The 22,391-nt window shown below is 32.6% G+C and overlaps 2 protein-coding genes across 3 annotated transcripts; both read left to right on the top strand.

Annotated features, from left to right (window-relative positions):
- Positions 1-5: 5 nt before the first annotated feature.
- Positions 6-4,553, top strand: LOC148612399 (torsin-1A-like). Of its 2 annotated transcripts, none has more exons than XM_088593790.1 (2): positions 6-121; positions 2,723-4,553. In XM_088593790.1, the coding sequence occupies exons 1-2, from the start codon at positions 82-84 to the stop codon at positions 4,054-4,056; spliced, it is 1,374 nt and encodes a 457-aa protein (XP_088449916.1). In that variant the 5' UTR covers positions 6-81; the 3' UTR covers positions 4,057-4,553. The 2 variants fall into 2 exon arrangements, with proteins under 2 accessions (XP_088449916.1, XP_088449917.1); XM_088593791.1 differs by lacking the exon at positions 6-121 and adding an exon at positions 380-458.
- Positions 4,554-4,705: 152 nt separating this feature from the next.
- Positions 4,706-22,312, top strand: LOC148612398 (uncharacterized). Its single transcript, XM_088593792.1, has 7 exons — positions 4,706-7,410; positions 7,844-7,897; positions 9,873-9,955; positions 10,845-11,037; positions 11,352-11,453; positions 20,432-20,573; positions 21,981-22,312. Exons 1-7 carry the CDS (start codon positions 6,957-6,959, stop codon positions 22,141-22,143), a joined length of 1,191 nt encoding a protein of 396 aa, XP_088449918.1. The 5' UTR covers positions 4,706-6,956; the 3' UTR covers positions 22,144-22,312.
- The last annotated feature ends 79 nt before the right edge of the window (positions 22,313-22,391 follow it).

The following is a 22,391-nucleotide window of genomic DNA, read 5'->3' as shown; positions in this document are numbered from 1 at the left end:
TACCTCCCCTTGTAGTTACCACTTTCACTTTCTCCTTATCCAGGCGGGAATCCCTGATTATGAACTTCTTATTACTAGTAGATGATCTTATTAATGTCAAGTTGTTTTTCATTTAGGGAAAGTATGTATACGGACCTATTATTCCAGCAATACTAGATCTTATCTGGCCCAAGCTATTAGCTATACTACGTCTCTGTAAAAATGTATAGAAAATTTATATGGCCAGCCACAGTGGACAAAATCCTATTTATAAATATTTATAAATAATTATATATGTTTATAATTCATTTATAAATATTTACAAATGAATTATAAATACATTTTTTTATTTATAACTGAATTACAAATATTAATAATTATTTATAAATAGGCGTTTTTGTCCACTTTAGCTTGCCGTACAGAAACAACTAACTGGAATTTTAAAGTCATGGACAGAAAACAACGAAATTTAACTATTGGTATTTAATGTTCAGTTATATAACATGTAATTGCAACATCATATTGACACCACTACTATAAATAAAATTCACAAAGCAAATCATTTTCTCAATATTTATGTATATCAGAACATTTTGAACAATTTGTATGTTAATACAAAGAGTTAAATTTAGAAGGATTCATATCTCATGCTATATATAAATCCTTGGTTAATATTAAAACTGATTTGTTAAGTTTTGGTCATAATTAGGGCTTAATACCCCTAATGCTGTGCCTGTAGGGGAAGGGGGTAATTGAAATATGTGTTGAAAAAGGTATACCTTAAAATACTCTTCAACTGAAAACAATCTATACATGACTGATGATATGCTCATCATTTTTCGTGAAAATTGGTGACAGGTTACTCAACAAATGCTGGTTAAATTGATATGGTTAATGGATAATTTTGTTGTCATTTATGAATTTTTGAAAAATTATACAATAGGCAATAGGCAAAATTATATTATTTGCACAAATGTATTTACAGTAAATGGTTATGACACGAATACTAACAATACAATAATTAAAAAGAACAGTAAAATAAGTGATATACTACATTTATATATGACCATGATCTGTGACAGTGGTAATAATAATAATTGTGGATAGAAATAAACAATAAAAAAAGAGGAAAATTCACATATACAAACTTATTCAAATAGATTTCAGTTTCCAGCATTCATTCAGTAATTTAAGTGATAATTTTAGTATATCAGTAGAATTGCTATTAAGTTTGTAGGATTAGTCTTCTATTGTAAACGGGGCTTCAATAAAGGAAATGAGCACTTTCTTTTTAGTTTGTCTCAATGTATACTTTTCTGTGATATATTTTGAGTGCATACCAAAAAGAAATGATGTTCATTCTCATTTTCGATGTCACCACTATTACATGACTAACAAATATGATCATTATACTTTCAATATTCTGGAATCTGAGCATTTCTGTAGCAAATGCATGCCATATCTTGATCTACACTTAGAGATCGATTATAAAGGAAAACTATTGACTAAACTTTACGACAAACGTGATAACTGTTCATTCAGAATTGTCAACTTTCCTTTCATCTGTGGCAACATCCCTTCAGCACCTGTGTATGGAGTTTTCATATCAAAATATGTTATGCCAGAGCTTGCCATAAGTACACAGACTTTTTGTATCACACTGAACTTCTTACAGTGGAACAGGGCTATGTTGCTACAAGATTGATGTCATCACTACATCTCCAGTACTAGAAACTGAATTTTTTGTCAACATAGACCCATTATAATTTTACATAGACGGCACTGTACATTTTAAAGCAACTTGAGCCTATTTCATCATAGACCTGTTTGATTTTACTCGGTCCATAGGTCTACTGTTAGTTTCTTCCACTGCATCTCAGTGGGTATTCCTAGAAAAGCAGAGGACGATTAACCTGCCAGTGTACCTTGTCCATGCTCCTAGTTTTTAGTGGAGTCTTGAGTTGCTTATTTATTTTTGTGGCTTTGTATTTGTTATCTTGGTTATTTTATGTTCTTTGTTGTAAGTGTCTACTTTCCGCTTGGTTCCCTTGATTACTCTTCCATGTCTGGTCTTTGACCCAGGATTACATTCTTTTTTATTTCTGCTAAAATTTTGGTTTCCTTGATTATTCTTTCTTTATAATTAACATCCATATATTTTTAACTTTTTCTGTGTTGAAAATTGCCATATACTAATGCATTAGGGGAAATAAGTATATCAATTATTAAGAAATTTTATAATATTCATTTGAACTTTAAGATGTAGGGATGTTCTATTTAATTCTGTTAGGTGTTCAATGTTTGTGGTTTTGCTATGGACACAGAGAATTTCATTGATGATCTTTTTAAGTGTAAGTGTTCTTAGGAGTCTGAGTCAATTTTGCTATGGACACAGAGAATTTCATTGATGATCTTTTTAAGTGTAAGTGTTCTTAGGAGTCTGAGTCAATGATTTTTTTTTCAGCTAGCCCAGATCTCTAATCCATATTAGACAATAGGTACTACTAAAGTGTCAATATTTCAGGTAAATTACAAGAGTTGTCTAACGATAAGATTTTTTGAAATTTTAAACCAAGCTTTCCTCCTCTTCCCTATCAAGTTATTTTGGATTAGTTCAAGTTACCGTTATTTTTTATACCATTATTATACATTGTAATAGCATATTGTTATTCCAAGGTAACAGTATGATTTTTAAGTTTCCATGAAATACAGAAGTTATCAAGTATATCTTTTTATACTGTAGGTGAAATGGCTGATGAACCTATGGATGTTTCTGGTGAGAATACCAGCTTTTTCAATAACAGTAATTCTGATATGGATGTAGACACATCTCTTGACAGAAATCATTCTACATCACTTGCTAATTTCTCATTCAATAATTTCCAAGTGATATTAAGGCCAACTGACACTCAACAAGATCTTGTACATTTGAAACCATTCTCTCATACATTGCCGACAACTCGTATGAGGTCTCTTGTTCCTTCTAAACAAAGTAAAGAAAGTACTTCAACTGAAAGTTTAGAAAAACTTGAGTCATTGCAAAATGAAATAAAAAGACTAAAAGAAGAGAAAAATAATAGGAAGTCTCGGTCAAAAAGTGCAGAATTGTCACCTAGAGAGAGAAGAATGAAGAAAAGAAAGTCTGTAGAAGGGACACAGAATGTTGCTCAGAAGAAAATATACATTTGGTTTTTCATAGCTACTTTGTTTGCTCTTTTGGTCAAGTTTCTGATGATTCATCAGAAATGCCAAATTGACATAGATGTTAGTAACTTTGAACGTGTATTTGATGAAAATGTATTTGGTCAGCATATTGCCAAGTTTGCATTAACTACAACACTTAGAAATATATCTCAACGTATGCAAAATGATACCAAAGTTTCCACAAACCCTTTAGTATTTTCATTCCATGGATGGACTGGTGTTGGTAAGAATTTTGTCACAAAACAATTAGTTCATGGATTTGAAAATATACGTGTGACAACTTTTTTAGTTCCTTTACACTTTCCACACGAATCAAGAGATGATACTTACAGAGACAATATTCAACAATGGATCAAAGGCAATATAACTCTTTGCTATGTTAATATGTTCGTATTCGATGAAATGGACAAGGCAACGGTGAGTCTCCTTGAAGGACTCCTTAATGTGATGAAGTATATACAGACATTTGAAATGCAAAAAACCTGGATTATTTTCATTTTTTTGAGTAACTCCAGAGGATATCAGATTAATAATTTTCTCTTTTCAAAAATGAGAGAAGGAAGACACAGGAATGAGATCTCATTTAATGACATATATTCAGTATTAACTGATGAAGATTCAGAAAGACAGTGGTATCATGATTTTAGTGAACAAGGTTTGATTGATACATTTGTTCCATTTCTTCCATTGAATAAACAACATATTCATCAATGTATTGAAAAAGATTTGATTAAGAAGGGAAAACAACCCACTGCTGATTTGATTGAAATTATTTCCGATGAAATGCATTACATACAGCCTATCAAAGGGATGGATTTCTTTTCACTCACAGGATGCAAAAGAGTTTCAGACAAAGTTGATATACATATTTGATAATGTACATGTATGTTACATTGTAAATGTGGATCTATCTGTCTCTATGTTTATTGAATGGAATCTATATTTTGTTAATAAGGCCAATGCTATTAGTTTTTCTACATATCTCAAAAACTTTTAAGGGATGTTAGAAAATAAATGTGACCGTCCTTCCTCAGCTTGGAGAGCTCTTCTATAGTCTTCATTTGGACGAAATTGTAAATTGACTCAGAGTTATTGCTCTTCAAAGGAGAAAAATGACTTTTTTTTTTAAATTTTTAGCCAATATCTTGAAAACTACATTAGACAGAAAAAAACTTAATTGATGAAATGAACCTTTTGATTAGGCCTACAAAAGTCTCCATGGGTTGAAGTCGTAGAACGACTCCTCAATAGAGTTATTGCCCTTAAAAAACAATAAAATCATGTTAGGCATATGGAACAAACAGAACTGTTTTCACTTTGCTAAAAATAAAAATATGTATCTTATAAAATATTAAACTGGTGTATGCTTGTTTGGGAATTTTCGAGTTAATAATAATTAGCTAGTTAAGCCATGTCCTTTCAATTTCCAAATTTCAACATTTTTTAGTCAATGCCTTGAAAATTGTAGTTATTTTCACAGAAAGAACTTTCAGTGGATGAAATGATCTACCATAATCTTTTGAGTCGAAGTTCTAGGATGACTCCTTACTAGAGTTATTGCCCTTGAAATGTGAAACATGAACAAGGTGAATGATTCAGGCTCCTGGAAGCCTCGGCTATAGTTTTGCTTATTTAATCAATTACTTATTCAAATGCAATCATCTAAAATATCAGTACAACTGACCTACAAAGTTGGAAAGGGTATTGAAATGATATGTGTCCTTTTAATTTGCGTAAATTTCAGATTTATTTTTTGAGTTATTCGATTTTATTCACACAAATATGTGGAAATTCTCTGTCTTCAGACGCTGACTCTTAAACACTTGCTGCAATGTTCACTGAACTTGGATGAACTGTTTATTTATATTGATGTACACTCCAATTTATTTTTAGCAAATTTCTGATCTTAAGATACAGATTTATGAGACCTTATTCATAAGAAAAGGAATTTTGCCGTAACTCAAAAGTGCTTGCACCCATTTTCATGAAATATTTGGAAATAGCCATTGATGTAACCCCTCTTTTAGTTGTTTTGACTTTCTGGTGTTTTTTGTTCTTGTTTTTTTTTTGTGTGTGTTTGTTTTTAAGATTTGGGACTTTGATAAAAGGGAAATTTTCCATATTTCTGAAATTACTTGAAAAAGCTACTTTCAATATTCTTGACATTTTTTGAATATATGTAGCCCCCTTTTGATTTTGAAATAATTCAAATACTTCATTTCTTGAGCTACAGGGCTTAATTTGATTGAATTAAACAATTTCCATTTCCATTTCCTGTTACTCATAAATGCTTCCACCAGTTGACATGAAATTGTAAATTGTTTATTTTCTTTGATTTAAACTGGGTTTTATTTATCAATCAAAACTCTAGAGAAGTATCAGGTTTAAATGTTGAGCCTGTATAATAAGGTATTTGTCCCAAGTTTTCAGGGTGTGACTTCTATGTCATGTGAATCATTTTTTTACAAGGAAGTTCCAAATTGTAAGTGGAAGGTTTGTTTTGATTTTGGGGGTTATTGTCCCAACTGGAAATGGGAACCAAAAAGGGGTGCAATACAAGAATTTCATAGAATTTAGCTGTATAACTCAAATATATGCATATGGATCTCTATGATATTGTTACGAAATGTTCTATACAACAAAGCTCAGACTGATGATCAACACTGTTTCAGAAAGATAGGTTTGCTAGGGCCAAAACTCTACAGGGGTTCAAATTTACTTCCAAGAGTGTCAGATCTTGGACTTATCTTCCTACTAAATGGAAGGTTCTATATAAGAAAGTGAAAGTTCTTTAATAAGAGTAAACCTTAATAAGGTAGGTCCTGGACCTATGTAAATGATATTCCAACGGATCATCATCAGAAATTGAGGGTCTTGGACTTTGGACCAGTGCTAATTTGAATCCCTGACTCTAGCATGAGTAATAATGGTATGATTTATCGGTAATATTTGGTCATCTTAAACGTGGTTCAGTTTGCGTTAATAGGTTCTTAGGTTTCTAGTTTTAATTTTAAGCATAATATAGGTTCGTTATTTATTATTTCGTCTGTCTTGCTTATTAAGGCACTGACCATTTTATTAACAAGGGAGAGGGCTGGCATCCTTTTGGAGCTGTACTCATTGAAAAAAAATTAAATGATCCGACATTTCCCGCGTGGTGAAGGCAGATTTTGAAATAAAAATATTAATTTAGGTTGCTGCTGAAATATAGATGTAAATTTTGCACTTTTGCGAAAAAAATCTTACCCGGCATCAAAACCTAGCCCTCTCCTTCGGAATAAAAAATGGTCGGTATTATGTAAAAAGCATTTGAAATTGCTTTGTTTGTAATAGTTGTTCTATGTTGCGACCCTACAACAAATTAAAGTTTCTCGAGAAATTGTTGGTAAATAATGAAGAGATGGAATAGTTATATCTTTTGGTGGTGTTTCTGACAGTATTCGTGAAACTGAACCATATTTGATGTATTGTTTTGCAGCTTAAAGTGTCCCAATAGTTTGAAATATCCCTTTCTCTGCTCTATAATTACGACTAAAAATACAGAAAACTGCAAACTTGTGGATGATAAATAAGTTACTAGATTCGTTAGTTTTCCACCAATCCTCCACTAAATACACTTGAACTAATCTCCACATCAAATTAAGGGAAGAAGTAGATATTGGTATGCATAACCATGTACTTCCGTTGGTCATTTACAAAATTAGTAATACATGTACATATAAATCGAGTATACATTTACACGAAGGTTACAATTTAGAGCAAAGCTGTGAAAAATGGAGTTCTATCTAAGATACCTGTTGTGTTGGGTTATGTTTAGCGAGTTTTTTACCGTATGTGACAGGATTGAAAGCAATGAAGCCAAGATCACAATTTTATCCAAAGAATTAAGATCTCTTCATCAGCGCGTGGACGATAAAATCATTTCGTTACAAGAACAAATAGTTATAAACCGAGGTGCAGAGGAAGGCCACAGGTACTATCAAATGAGAAAGCTATTCCGGAAGTTTGGAGCCATGAAATTCCAGCTTTTGACACTTAAGATGGACATACGACAACTTTTCTACAGAGGAAATTTCATGAAGACGGACATGGAACATTTCGTCAGGAATAAGACAGAAGTACTTGATAAAAAGATTGCCAACCTACAAAACGCCATGAAAGCTATTTTTAGAATAACGAATAAAACCGAAGGATTTGAGATTTTGAAATCAGTAGAAAATGAGATCAGTAAGTTATTTTTCAGTCCTTACACGTTGTTTGTTGATCTAACCGTGAAAACCGTTTAAAAAAAACTTTGTACTAAACTAGACATAACCTAGTCTGAAAATTGACGGGGTTTTCTTCTTGTAGTTCAGAACACTGATCCCGTTCCAGATTTCCAATATTTTTAGGGATCTACATCCCACATGGTGGACAGATGGGTGAAGATATAGACATATGATAGAGTATGGTTTTCGAATGATTTTCACGTATATTTAAACGCACAAAAATATATTTTTACTATACTGGTGATGAACATGTTTCCATTTGTTTAAAAACATATGAAAACATATGTTATGATTTTGTCCGTGTATACAACTTTTTATATGAGGAATAAAAGAACTTGATTTTATTGAAACATTCTATATAGGTTTGATTTTTAGTTTTATTCTAACCAAAGGTGATGCAAATAAAGTGACAGAAAAGACCAAACCTTTTATAACAGGAAATAATGGTAAGTACATATATATATATATTACTAGGGTCGTGTTTTTTTCTCTCTCTATCATCCGATCAAATGAAATACATGTATTTCGTACATTCAGTTATTTTCTAGCTGCGATTTAATTTGCTGACTACACGATCTCTGGAGTATCATAACACATGTTAAGTAAATCGATATTTGGTTCTCCTTTTTTTTTTTTTGACTTTCAGGCATGATAATAAACTATTTATAAGGGATGTGTTTTAGAAAATTTCATCGCATTTACCTCGCTAGCTTACTTTCGTTTACTGTTCTGTATTATTTCGTTTCCGTTGCTTCGCCTTCACTTTTCTCTGGTCGTTCTAGGTTTGGATATCGTAACCGTCTCCCATAATTTTAAATAGGTGGGCCAGCAGGGGCGGGTCCAGGTAAGGGCGTAATGGGCGTACGCCCCCCCTTTAAAAAAAAAAAAAAAAAAAAAAAAAAAAACTATCGTTATAATCTGCTAGTATTGTATTGAATGATGGCAATTTATCATATTCATTAATTAAACACATACTCTGATTTCTTTTTATACTGATTCCCCAATTTGATGGGTCATCATCAACCGTAAAATTTCGTTTCTCGGAGTCCGGCGTGTTCGACTCTGCGATTAGTATCCATTGTTGTTGATGTGATAAAGAATTCGCAAAGATGTCGATGTCAAAAACAAAACGTCAAAAGACCTTAAAATCGTATCAAGGTGTCTTGGACACCTTTTTTAAACAACCAAAACGGTAAGTAAATCAGTATAATACATGAATTTTGGTTGTTTTGTGTGACACTAACTTCGATTCCCCATAGCCATTCTAAATATACCGGGGGATGGGGGGTATATTACTATAGCGTCACGTCAAGCTCCACCGAAAGAGCTAACTCATCCCTTAAGTTGATCAAGAATGATTTGAGAAGCACCATGAAGGAGGATCGCCTAAATGCTCTCCTTCTTTTGTATATTCACAGAGACATTAAACTTGATTTTGATAAAATTATTGACGATTACGCCATGAGAAATCCACGTAAAATGGTTCTTATGAATCCACTCTAGTAATTGAAAATGAGAGTCCGTCAGTATTTTTCTGTGTTCATTTTAGGTTTTGCGTCAAGGTACATGTATACTAGAAATATGTATATTTCCACATTAAAGCAATACTCAGAACGAAAGAACTTTATTCTTCAGTGTTTATTTGTCTTGTATCATGTGTGTCGTTCAACGAAACCCGAACTTAATCAAAAATAGAGGGATTACTTCATAATTTGATGCTAAATTGTTGAAATTCAGGAGCTTCTGATTTTCCCCATGGACCCTCAACCTTAATCACGCCTCTCGTTCATAAAATCCTGGCCTAGGTATTGAAATGTTAAGTTACTCCTTATACCCTTGAGTTTGGAATTTCTCGTTATTGGTCTACTGCTGTTAAGATCCATCCAATCATTTTAATATACCATAGACAATTAATGGAGAAAACTCGGCATAAAAAATGTCACACCCTGACACTTTAACTATAAAATATACATGCTCCAAGTCAGGAACCGTTACATTAGTGCAATTCTCTATTATTTTATGTTTTTAAGCCAAAAAAGGTCCAAAAATTTTTATTCTACGCCCCCCCTTTCAAATATCCTGGACACGCCCCTGGCCAGGGTTTCATTTGCTCATTGTAATTAACGAAATTTTGCATAAAAAAATTTGCACAAACATAGTTGTAAAATAGAATCATTATGCATTTTTGGTTTTCCATCCGTGGTTAATTCATGCAGTGTACAAGTTTTGCAGATAGTGATGTATCACTAAAAACATAAGTGTAACATTCAGCGTACGTGAGGGAGCGTACGTAGGAGATAGACTATGGTTGAAATATATTGTCAAAAAGTACACACTCGGAACACTCAATCATATTTCATTTTTGAAATTACTTGTATGAATTTTGGGCTCTTCCTGATTTAGATAGCTATTTCTTTCTAGAACCATTACAAGATATGGAAATAACAATGGTTGTTGGAGAGAGGTTTATAATGCCGTGTGAACACGAGGATGGAAATACTTCGGTAAATGTTCTATAAAATCGTCTTCATTTTACCGACACAGTCGGTATAGTTTCGCTTTCTACCCTTTGACCTTAAAGACACTCTCCCATGGAAACGGAAGTCACATGATCACAATTCTGTTTCCCGATTGGCCAAATACTGGTAACTTAGGGGCGTTCGAAAAAAAAAAAGAACTAGCGAAAATTGAAATTGCGTGCCATGTGTTATTTTCTTAATGAAATGTAGAAAATTTTAAGTGAAATGAACAAATTTTACTGCATCGGCTATCTTTTTTTAAAGATAGTACTTGTTTTATCATGTTGCTGTCTGTAATTCTATGGAGAGGAAGAACAAAAACAAGGGTTATAGATGCATCATATATTTTTCCAGTTTTTTTTTGTTATAAGGAAACGTGACATTTTCTATAAAACAGTAATTAAGAAGCAATGAATTCTCACTGTGGATTGTTTGTGAAGTGATGCACATTACATTGAACTGAACTCTCAGAGAAAAGTAGGACATGAAAAATCCCACTATCAATCCTAAATGTACTTAATTTGAATGCGGTTTCCTTTCATTGTTCCTCTGAATGGTATTCGTTAGAAAAAAAGAACAGATATAGTGAAACGCACCATCTTATAACTCCAATAAAGATAATAAATACTTACAGAGATCACCAAGAGGTCTTCAATAAGTGTAAACATACTTTCAAATAAGCTTCGAAAGGTCCCGACAACAAAAGTAATAAAATCCACAGTAACAGAATTGTTAACACTCCTTCAAAATAAACTAAAAAGTCAAATAACGACTCAATGATACATTGACATTAGGGCAAAATCATTCATTTCTAACCAAGTATCATGCTTCAAACGCAGCAGACTAATTGGAAATGCGTATGATTTTGTTACAGGGAAAGTTGCACTGGTTTCGTAATGGAAGAAGGGTGGAGACTTCGTCATCTAAGGGATACAGTATCCGATATTCAGAAAAATCAAAGTCTTCAACGTTTACTATATCAAGGTTACAGCAAAAAGATTTTGGTATTATAGAATGTAAGGACGACAACTTTAAAATTGTCCTGCGGGTGCACCTATATGTCAAAGGTAGGATGTCCTATTGTTAACGTTTCAAATAATTTCTCACTAAACGTGGCTTCATAAACTTTGGACAATTACTGCAAGGACAAAACATCATATTGTAACAACAGGAGATATACTGAATATCATTTTTATTTATTATGTTTTATTTTCATACAAGACTTTCGAAACCAAGAGCAGTTGACTGTCCACAAGGATTTCAAACATCAACAGCTTCCGGTTCCCCCACCCATGTGTTAACAGGAGCTTATGTACACGTAGCTATACTTTCTATGATAACTATAAAAAAAATGTTACAACAGAATATGTTATGATTTCAGCACCATGTAAAGAATATATTTGCGACGGTTCATGTGTCGAAATATCCAGAGTATGTGACAACATTAATGACTGTTCCCGAGGACAAGATGAGAACTCTTGTGGTAAGGTTGTGTAGGTACTTCCCAAACAACTACCCCTTTTTAACTTTTTTATACTTGTCTATATCTGTATCTATATCTTCATTTTGTGCCAAAACGTTTTGAACAATGATATATTCATTTATTTTGTTGTACAACTTTATAAAATTCTTTGAAGTAGATAGATGTTTGGAAACCTTTGATCAGAAAGCGACTATTACATGTAGATAACGGTGTCAATGCACACACTGATTGAGTGCGAAAAACTTTTACTTTTTACCACAAAAGTGTCTGAATAATACCAAAAACCCTTTCAAAAAATTTTGACGTTTTGTCTTGTTTTTGAGAAGTCCAATTACTTGAATTTCCTAGTATTTCTTATGGATAAAGTACTTATGTTAAATAATTTCATTTTCCCTATATTGAAGTCCATTTGAAAATTACCCATGCAACTATCTGGTTTGAGTGGTTTCTTATAGAAACAAGCCAAACACATGATTTAATATCATAGTTATGGTAACATTTTATAGTGTGGCCTACCTTTCCCCCAGGTTTTTTTCAGCTGTCAGTAATCATGTTTACTAAAAATTATTCCAATTTCCTGCAATTTTCATGGGATATCATAGAGTCACAACACTCAACAGATTTACCTAATCACGATAACTACATTGTTCTAGTGGATATTTTTTGATTGCTTGCCTTGTATGCCTCAATGGTTTTGTAAGCCGACGAATCGCCAATAACATACAGCATGGGGTTTGTACGTACTATGCATGTTGATCATGAGAGTAGATGAGTTTCTTAGGTTACTGGAGTCTATATAAAAATCGGACTGGAGGTGATTCGTGCGCGTCAAAACCCCTCAATTTTACCTTTTTTTTCATTCAGAAACACCCATATACCAAAAAGTCATTCATTTAGTTTGTCATTTGGTTGTTTATACTTTTTTTAGATAAGCATTAAATAGACTGTTCACATGAAATCGGTACTTTGTAAGAGTTGATTGATTTAAGTGAGGCAATTTAAAAACAGAAACAAAGCAAAAACAAATTATGCCAAATGACTGTCTATCGTTACGTAAAAAAAACTTGTTGATAAAAAAACACACACCTGATTGTTCATTTTTTTTCTGCTTCATGAATCACCTTTGCCATTAGCATTGTCTGAATTTAGATGGATTAAAATTAAGGTAATTAAGATTTTACATGTAAAAGTAAAACTGACATGAGACTATCGGTAATTTCAATAATTCAGCACTTTTGAAATTTACTTTAAGAATGCATATGGGCGACAACGTCGTTGTAATCTGGAGTATTACAGCATGTAAGAAAAATCTTTCCTTAAAATAAGCACCATTAGTACTTATTTAGTATTCCAGGTTTGCGCTAGACCTGTATGTTGTTGTTTCTTTTTTTCAAATAATGTATAGAGGTTTTCAATTGTGTTTGTTGTTACATCCTTGTAGTAATTAAAACGCATTTTAGGTTGTATATTTTAAATGATAGAATATATATTTTCGTGCCTACAATGTTTGCTCAAGTCAAATTCCTAATCTTCTGAGTGCACCACCATCCCATTTAATGTATTACGAATTAAAAAAAATCCATAGTATGTCTGTCTGTTTAAATAATAAACTAATTAAATCTATTCAAAATTGATGCAGATCGGGGAAACATGGTTTGAATGTTTTCTATGAAACAGGTTTGCCGGTACAATTAAAACCGTCAAGTATAGACTGTAGTATAATTATACTAGCAATACACAACACACCTTTTATCAATTATAATTATTTTCAATTATAGAAATTCTGTTTAAATGTTCAAAATTAAGCTTAGGTGAGTCAACGATTATTTTAGAGAAGATCTTTATTACCGTCAAAAGTTAATTAAAATAAGTTTTATAGCTGTCGTTAAAGCTTTTGACTATTGAACAATTAAGTAACAGTCCACCTAAGAATCATGCAGTGGGTGATTAATCGATGTCAGACATTTGAACCAAATTGACTGGCAATATGTAGGATTTAATGGAAAAACAAGAATTAATATAAAAAAATTAAAAATATTTTCACTGTAACCATAGCAACGACCGTTCCATAGCAACCACCAATTTTGGGCCTAAAAACACAAAAACATCACAATTTGAATGTATTTTTTTTAATATCTAATTGTGGAAATTTGTCAAACTACATAATTATATTATTGAACTATGTCTTAGGAAAAACACTTTACAATAAAGTACAAAGCAATCTGATTGGTATAGATCTGGTTACCATAGCAATCAAAATTCTTAATTTTTGACAATTTGAAATGTACGAAAATAGGCTATGTTCAGACCCGTTTTGCTAACAAGAGCAAGAAGATATTAATTAAATGCATGCATGGATGTGTAGTAGGTGCTCTCCACTGAAACATACCAAAAATAAAAATGTGTAGCATATCTTTGTTTTTTGCTCATCTGGTCCCAACCTGTAAGGACTTTTCTTCTTAACGTTTTTCATACAAACTTTGTCCAGACCATAACTTTTTTGTCTTTTGACCTAGACTTCTAATATTTGGTTTGTTGGTATATCCTTTCAGGGTATATTGTTGCATAACAGAGTGGGAGACTTTTGACCTTGACCTTTAACCTCAAGGTCAAATAACATACAAATTTTGGCAAAATATGATACATAATTTTGTCTGTGCCATTATGTTTTGGTCTTTTTACTTAGATATATGATCTTTGGCATTTAAGTATATCACATCAAGGCAGGGAGTAATGTTTTAGGTAGGTGACCTTTGACCTTGACCTTTGGCCTCGAGGACAAATAACATTAAAATTTTTGCAAAATACCATAAAAAACTTTGTCTTGGCCATATTGTTTTTTGTCTTTTACCAAGATATCTGATTTTTTGGTATGTAAGTAAATCACATGAAGGTAGAGTATAATGTTCAAGATAGGATAACTTTTGACCTTGATTTGACTCCCAGGTCAAATGACATACAAAATTTTGGCCAAATACCATACAAAATTTTGTCTGGGCTAAAATTGTTTTGTCTTTTCACTTAGACATCTGATATTTGGTATGGGATTGTAAAACCTGAAGGCCAGGCATCACATACTAGGGTGGTTGGCATTTAAACTTGACTTTTGACCTCATGTTCAAATAACATACCCTAGTTTGACGCCATTCATACAAAATTTGTCCATACCATAACGTTTTTTGTCTTTTGACCTAGACTTCTAATATTTAGTATGTTGGTATATCCTCTGAAGGTGCAGTGTTGCGTACCAGAATAGATGAAATTTTACCTGAATTTAACCTGTCAACCTCATGGTCAAACAAGATACACATTTTGGCAAAATACCACCCAAAATTTTGCCTGTGCCATAACTTTTGTGCATTTTTACTAATATATCTGACATTTGGTATGTGGGTATTTCACGCCAAGATTGAGTGTCATGTATCAAGGTGTGTGTCTTTTGAACATGACCTTTGACCTTATGGTCAAATAACATACACAATTTTGGCTTAAGTTAATGACTGATTTCATGACATATTTCACCTCACAGTATGTCGTAAATGTAAAGAATCACTTGCCCTTTATCACCTGATTGTGCGTAACTCCAGGAACTCCAGTAGCAGTACTAATCTTTTACATCTGTTATGGAATATGTGTTCTCTTAATTTCAAAGAAGAACTCTGAGCTTAAATAATTACACCCCATGCAATGCAGTTGTGCAGGGTATAATGTGTTTGACCCGCCCGTCTGACCATCAGACCGTCTTAATTTTTCCCGACTTTTTTTTAAACACTTGCAGATATTGAAATAAATTTTTAGTTAATAAGTTCACCGTGATAAGTTAAAGGTTAAGTTTACTTTTCGATAATTTTTACCGAAATTACGGGCTTTGTACTTATCAAAATTCACAGAAATAACCATTTTCCTGACATTTTTTTTTCTGAACATTTGCAGATATTGACATGATTTTTATTATAAATTAACCGTGATAAGTTACAATACAAGTTTGTGTTTGGTTTCACTTCGATCATTTTACCGAAATTACGGGCCTTGAACTTAGCAAAATTTATAGAATTAATCGTTTTAAGGACTTTTTTCCTAAACGCTTGCAGATAATGACATGATAAGTTCACAATGATAAGTTACAGGTCAAGTTTACATTTTGTTCCAATAGATGATATTTAATTTAGATTAATTAAAACTTAAATTAATCAAAATCTGGCAGTTTAAACTAACATTTTGAGTAACAGAATTTAGTAAGAAGAGGTTGGTTTTCTCATCGTATATTTAAGCTCATCTGGGACGAAGATCAGTGTGAGCTATTGCCATCACTTTGTGTTCGTTGTAGTTGTCTGTTGTCATTGTTGACTTTTTCAAAAATCTTTTTTTTAATTTTATTTTGTTGCAATCTTTTCTATACCTGATTTAACACTCTTATTCCTTTTTTAGCTCACCTGGCCAAAGGCCAAGTGAGCTTATGCCATCACTTGGCGTCCGTCGTCGTCGTCGTCGTCAAATTTTTAAAAATCTTCTCCTCCGAAACTACTGGACTGACAGGTTTTAAACTTGGCATGGTTGTTCCTTAGGGTGTTCTGCACAAGACGGTTGGGATGTTTGATCCATAAAAAAACACTGCCGCCGTTACTAAAAATAGAACATAGGAGTCAGGTGGCAGTTTTTTGCAAATAACTCAAAAACCGTTGCCTTTAGAAAAGTTTCTGGCTAAGTAATATTGTTCAGCATCATGAGACGGACCTATGCTATGCCAAAATTTTCAAAACGATTGGTCAACTGGTGTAGGAGTTACGGCCCCTGAAACAGTTTTTTTTTGCATTTTCCTATGTGCAACTTTGAAAATCTTCTCAAAATCCACTGAACAGAATTCAATGAAAGTTGGCATATATGTGCCTTAGGGTATCCCACACATATTGACCGTTGGGATTGTTGATCCATGCAAAAAGATAGCCGCCATTACTAAAAATAGAACATAGGGGTCAGGTGGCAGTTTTTTGCAAATAACTCAAAAACCGTTGCCTTTACCAAATTTCTGTCATGGGTAAAATTGTTAAGCATCATGAGAAAGACCTATGCCGAAATTTTCAAAACCATTCATTGACTAATGTAGTAGTTACGACCCCTGAGACAGTTTTTTGTTGTTTTTTTTTCACATGTGCAACTTTGAAAATCTTCTCTAAAACCATTTAAGATCATTGAATGAAAATAAGCATAATAGTTCTTTAGTGTATTGTGCTTAAAATGACTGTTATGATTTTAACTCCGTCGATAGATATGGCTGCCTATACTAAAAATGGAACTTAGGGGTCATAAGACAAGTTTTTGAAAAAAAAAAATTGTTGCCTTCAGCAAAATTCTGGTTCAGGTCGTAAAAATGCTATGAAAAGCATTTCCTGCATTTGACAGTTTAGTTGATTTTAACTTAGGCTGTCTGATTCCTCAAGTTTTTCAAATAAGCAAATGGTTAACCAGGTGAGCGATTCAGGCTCTCTTTAGCCTCTAGTTATCTAGGTCCTTCTAAATGTATTTCTCTTATAAATCTACCTACATGTTTATGTCTGTGTTCCAGCATAGTTGATTATAGGGAATAATATATAAAGGAAAATGCCAAAAAAGACAAAAAAACTTAATGTTTTGTAAAACATCACGATTTAGTACTTTTGGTATCATACCTCATTAAATATAAAAGGCAGGATTATATAACTGAAGTAATATACGGATACATTAGAATATTAAATCAGCATCCAAACGAAGTCTGCAACCTATATTTTACATTTCATTGACTGTATTAAAGTTTACTTCTGATCTCATTTATGGGCAATAATAAGTAGAAACTTGTTGACTATAAATTAAAGTAGTTCGCATTTTACAATAATGCAATTTATTCTTAAATGCCACGACAAGATGAAATGTATAATTTTAGGTTACCCATGTTTGGTTCTCACATAGTTTCTAGACAGCTACAAGTAATAAATGTGGGGTAACAGGCCAGTAAAGAAACATTTGTTATTTTTAGCTCTCTTTGCTGAAGGCCAAGTAAGCTTATGCCATCACTTGGCGTCCCTCCTCATCGACAAAATTTCGAAATTCTCCTCCTCTTTATAATTGTGCACAAAATGACTGTTGGGATTTATGATCCGTGAAAAAAAAAACATATCCGCTGTTACTAGAAATAGAACAAAGATGTCTAAAGGCGTTGTTTTTGAAAATAACTATAAAAAAACTGTTGCCTTTAGCGTAATTCTGTTAGGGGATAATATTGTCCAGGATTAAGAGAAAACCTATGCCGAAATTCTGCAAACGATATTTACAACTGATGTTGGAGTTATGACCCCTATAAAAGTTTTTTTGGCATTCCTCGTATGTACAACTTTGAAAATATTCTCACAAAAACAAATGTTCTGTATGGTATTGCACACAAAATAAATGTTGGGATTCTTGATCCATGACAAAAACATAACCCCTGTCACTAAAAATAGAACATAAGGATCAGAAGGCAATTTTTTGCAAACAACTCAAAGGTTGTTGCCCTTTTTTTGGAGGGTTATATAGTTTAGCATCATAAGATTGACCAATACCGACATTTTCGAAACGATTTGTCTACTAATGTAGGAGTTATGACTCCTGAAACAGTTCTAAATGTTTCCACATGTACATGTGCAATTTTGAAAATCTTCTTATCTAAAACCATATAAGATCAGTTAATGGAAATAAAGCAAGTCAAAAGTTGATATGTTATTTGTAGTTGACCATGAGGTTAAAGGTCAAGTTCAAATGTCAACCAATCTAGTACGAGGCGCCTCGCCTTGAGAAAACATAATCCCATACCAAATATCAGATGTCTAAGTAAAAAGACAAATGAAAATTATAGCCCGGACAGAATTTTGTATATTTTGCCAAGACTTTGTATGTCATTTGACCTTGGAGTCAAAGGCCAAGGTCAGAAGTCATCTAATCTAGAACATTACACTCTAACTTAATGTGATTTACTTAAATGTCAAACAGGTCAGATATCTAAGTAAAAGGACCAAAAGGTAATGGCACAGAAAGAATTTTGTATCATATTTTGCCAAAATTTGTATGTTATTTGACCTTGAGGTTAAAGGTCAAGGTCAAAGGTCAACCACTCTGGAACGTGACACTTTGCCCCGAGAGGATATAATAACATACCAAATATTAGAAGTCTAGATCAAAAGACAAAAAAGTTATGGTCTGGACAAAGTTTGTATGAAAAGTGTTAAGAAGAAGTCTTTATGTGGGTGATTTAAGGTCCAAATGAGCAAAAAACAAAGATATGCTACATATTTTTATTTTTGATAAGTTTCAGTGGAGAGCATTTACTACACATCCATGCATACATTTGGATAATATCTTCTTCCTCTTGTTAGCAAAACGGGTCTGAACATAGCCTTTTTTGTATATTTCAAATTGTCAAAAATTAAGAATTTTGGTTGCTATGGTAACCAGATCTAAACCAGATTGCTTTGTACTTTATTGTAAATTGTTTTCCCATAAGATACACTTCATTAATATAATTATTTAGTTTGGTAAATTTCTACCATTAGATATACAAAAATACATTCAAATTGTAACATTTTTGTGATTATTAGGCCCTAAATTAGTGATTGCTAAGGAGTGGTAATTGCTATGGTAACGGTGAAAACATTTTTCATTTTTTCATTTTATTCATTGTTTTTCTTATATATCCAACTGATTTAAAGTCAATTTGGATAAAATATCTGACATCAATAAATCACTTTCAGTGAAAATTGCATGATTCTTAGGCGGACTGCTACTTAATGGGTATTGCATGTCGTTTGAATTATATATATTTCTAAGAAGCTGCGAAATTCCATGGAAATTGGTAAATCTTTGACAATATTGGATTAAATTGAATCCGGTACGATATGAATTAATTGTACGTTGGTCATCACAGACATTTTTGTCCGCTTTCAATCCATACAAGAAATATTTTCACTAAGCTATCAGTTAGACATGTTTCCACAAAATGACTTTAAAAATCAGGTCGCTTTTGGAAAATTAATTTATGGAATTAAGAATATGTATATATAACAATAAAGATTTCATATTATTTTCCTTTCCTTGTTCCGACAAAAGTTTTGTGTGCATATTTTTTTTACTTTTATTCCAATGGTACGTACTTTCATTATCATACTCCAGACGTATGATAATTTGTAAACTTTTTACCCTAAAGAATTCGAGATAAAGGATACAACAGACACTGTGAAGACAGCCTTATACCTTGACCTACAGTTAGAGATCGATAGTAAAGTAAAACTATTGACCAAACGGTACGGCAAGCACGATGACATTTTATTCCGTATTGTCAATTTTCCTTTCATTTGTGGCAACATCCCTTCAGCATGGCTTCAAAATACAGGGTTATATTGCTACAGGATTGAAGTCATCACTACAAAAGTTTAATGGCCGTCACCATGAACTGGTGGATTGCTACGGTGTATCCGTCTGCACTAAGAGAACCGATTTGTTCAACGTGTAATCGTTTTCCTTTCCTCTTTCGTCTACCCCGGACTTGACTTTTTATGGGCAACTTTGCGGATGTTTCTAGAAAACAGAGGACGCTTACCCTACCGGTGCACATGGTCCATATTCTCAATTAGAGTCCGAGTTGCGGATTTACTTTTGTTGCTTTGTACGTATTATTTTGGTTATTTCATGTTCCTTGTTGTGTGTGTCTGTTTTCCACGTCTGTTCTTTGTCCCTGGATAACATTCTTTTGATTTCCGCTACAATCTCGGTTCCCTTGATTACTCTTTCCAGAATGTATGACAAGGTATAAAATTTACGTCGGAAGTGTTCATCATGAATACATTTAGGCTGTTTTTAAACCAAATTGAATAGATTTTAATGTAACATATTATCTTATGTGACCCTATGTTGAGTTTACACTTGTACAAAGATTTTTTTCTATTGTAACATTTGCTAGTATCTGTGTTTTTTAGATCTAGCTGCCGCTATTTTGCAAGGCGACATAGAAGGTAACGGTCCTGTAACTGTTTTCTTGAATAAAATGAAGGGCCAAGTATGTGATCCTGGATGGGACAACTCAGCGGCAGTTGTTTTGTGTCGGTCGTTGGGCTTCAGGTGAGCAAAGATAATGTGAAAAGACTTGGGATCTCAAAGTTCTCATCAATTAAACTGACAGTACCAACAACGTATAAATCAACTGAACATATCAGACTCTTGTAATACAGAAGTTTTGAACCCTTATGAAATCAAAACTAAAAAGTTTAAATTAAAAAAAAATTTAAATTATCATTATTTGTTAAAAAAAATACAGTTGTATATTATGTAAACTTTTCAGGAAACGTAGATTGTGGTTATTTCTAGAAATATCTGTCTGTCATACTTTCATATCGTGTCAATGGTACGGGCCTATCTCAGTAATCGTTCGATTAGTGTTAATTAAATCCTAACACCCATTACTACCTGGACATACATCTCATTTATATTTATTGCTTATAAGATCTAACGATAAGACACTAGCTTGTAGCACCTTTTTGGTCTACATTATGTGTTATCTTTCTCGGTAATACTGTTCAACCTACACTCGAATAGTTTTTTAAAGGAACTTTTGAGTAATAAAAAAAATAATCTAAAAAAAACTGCAAACAGGCTGAGGTGAATTCGAGTATAATTAAATATTCTGATATTCAGGGTAATGGTTTGCAAATACATCTAAGTACTCTCATTGGAAAAAAAACTCTGACTTGACTATAGAAACCAGAGATTTTGAGTAAAGAGATGTAATTATATATTTGAAGGCATTGATAACTCTCAAACATGTATATGCACAATGCTAGCTCAATGTGTGTCGCGATGATACGTGACAAAATTGCTGTAAATGACAGATGAAGTACTTTAATTACTTCATTTTTAAAAAAATCATAATTTTGGTTAGATTTCAATGAAACTTTTGTAAATATCAAGGAAAAACAATCATGCTTATTTGGTTTGGATTGAAGGCCAATGTCATGAATCACTGTTACATATAATTGATGTTTATTACATACCTAAGACTGTTTTATATTGTTGTATATGTTTGTCCTTTACTATTTTATTCATTAGTTATTCATATGATCCACAAAAAAGTGGAGATATTTATGCTTTTTGTGGCGTTTTTATTTTTCCTGTTTGGGTTAGTTCAACTTAATGCATTATTGATATGGTATTTCATTCAAGGGTATATTACTTACTTTTTAATAATTCAGAATCTCTCTGTATTGTGTCACCAAAAAAAAATGGATCAAAATGATATCCTATTTTAAAAAGAATGTGTTGTACATTTTTCAATTTCGACATTCCGGGGTGTATATATGTGTGCCTATCGGAAGTTCATATAACTCAATCTTAAAGAGACGGACTTTGATTAAACCTCTCGTAACATTTATATATTACAACATAAATTAGCAGAATTCGAAGAATTTACTTAAATTGATCGTTTATTTATGTTTTTCTTGGTTTATTTTTCATTTATTTACTTTTTAACAGCAAAGGAGAAAAGGGTTCAGCGGAAACAAGTACACAAGGAAAAAGCCGTTTTGTTATTTCTAGTATCATCTGCACTGGAAACGAGAGAAATCTTGCGCAATGTAACATGACTATAGCTAGAGTTGATAGCTGTAATACATTTGCAACTGTTGTTTGTACTTAACCATAAACACTTTTTTTCCATTGTAAGTACATATTACAAATGATGTATGGAAATAACACTATTATTTAGTACCAGTAATCTTTTTCGTGCATATGTAGTAACTCTATTATTCATTAGACTACAACTGTATGTTTTGTACATTCGTTTAAAGAATATATTAAATGGTTCCTTTTAAAAGTGCTCTTCTTCTTTCCAAGAATCGTCAAGAAATATGTTCTTTCTGAACAATGCTATTTAAATTGAAAGGG

This window comes from Perna viridis, chromosome 7 (assembly GCF_037379345.1).
Source record: "Perna viridis isolate PV_CMFRI_1.1 ecotype Kerala chromosome 7, ASM3737934v1, whole genome shotgun sequence".
NCBI classification, from domain to species: domain Eukaryota; kingdom Metazoa; phylum Mollusca; class Bivalvia; order Mytilida; family Mytilidae; genus Perna; species Perna viridis.
Note: the sequence above shows the minus strand (reverse complement) of the source record. Positions and strands in the feature narration are given on the sequence as shown.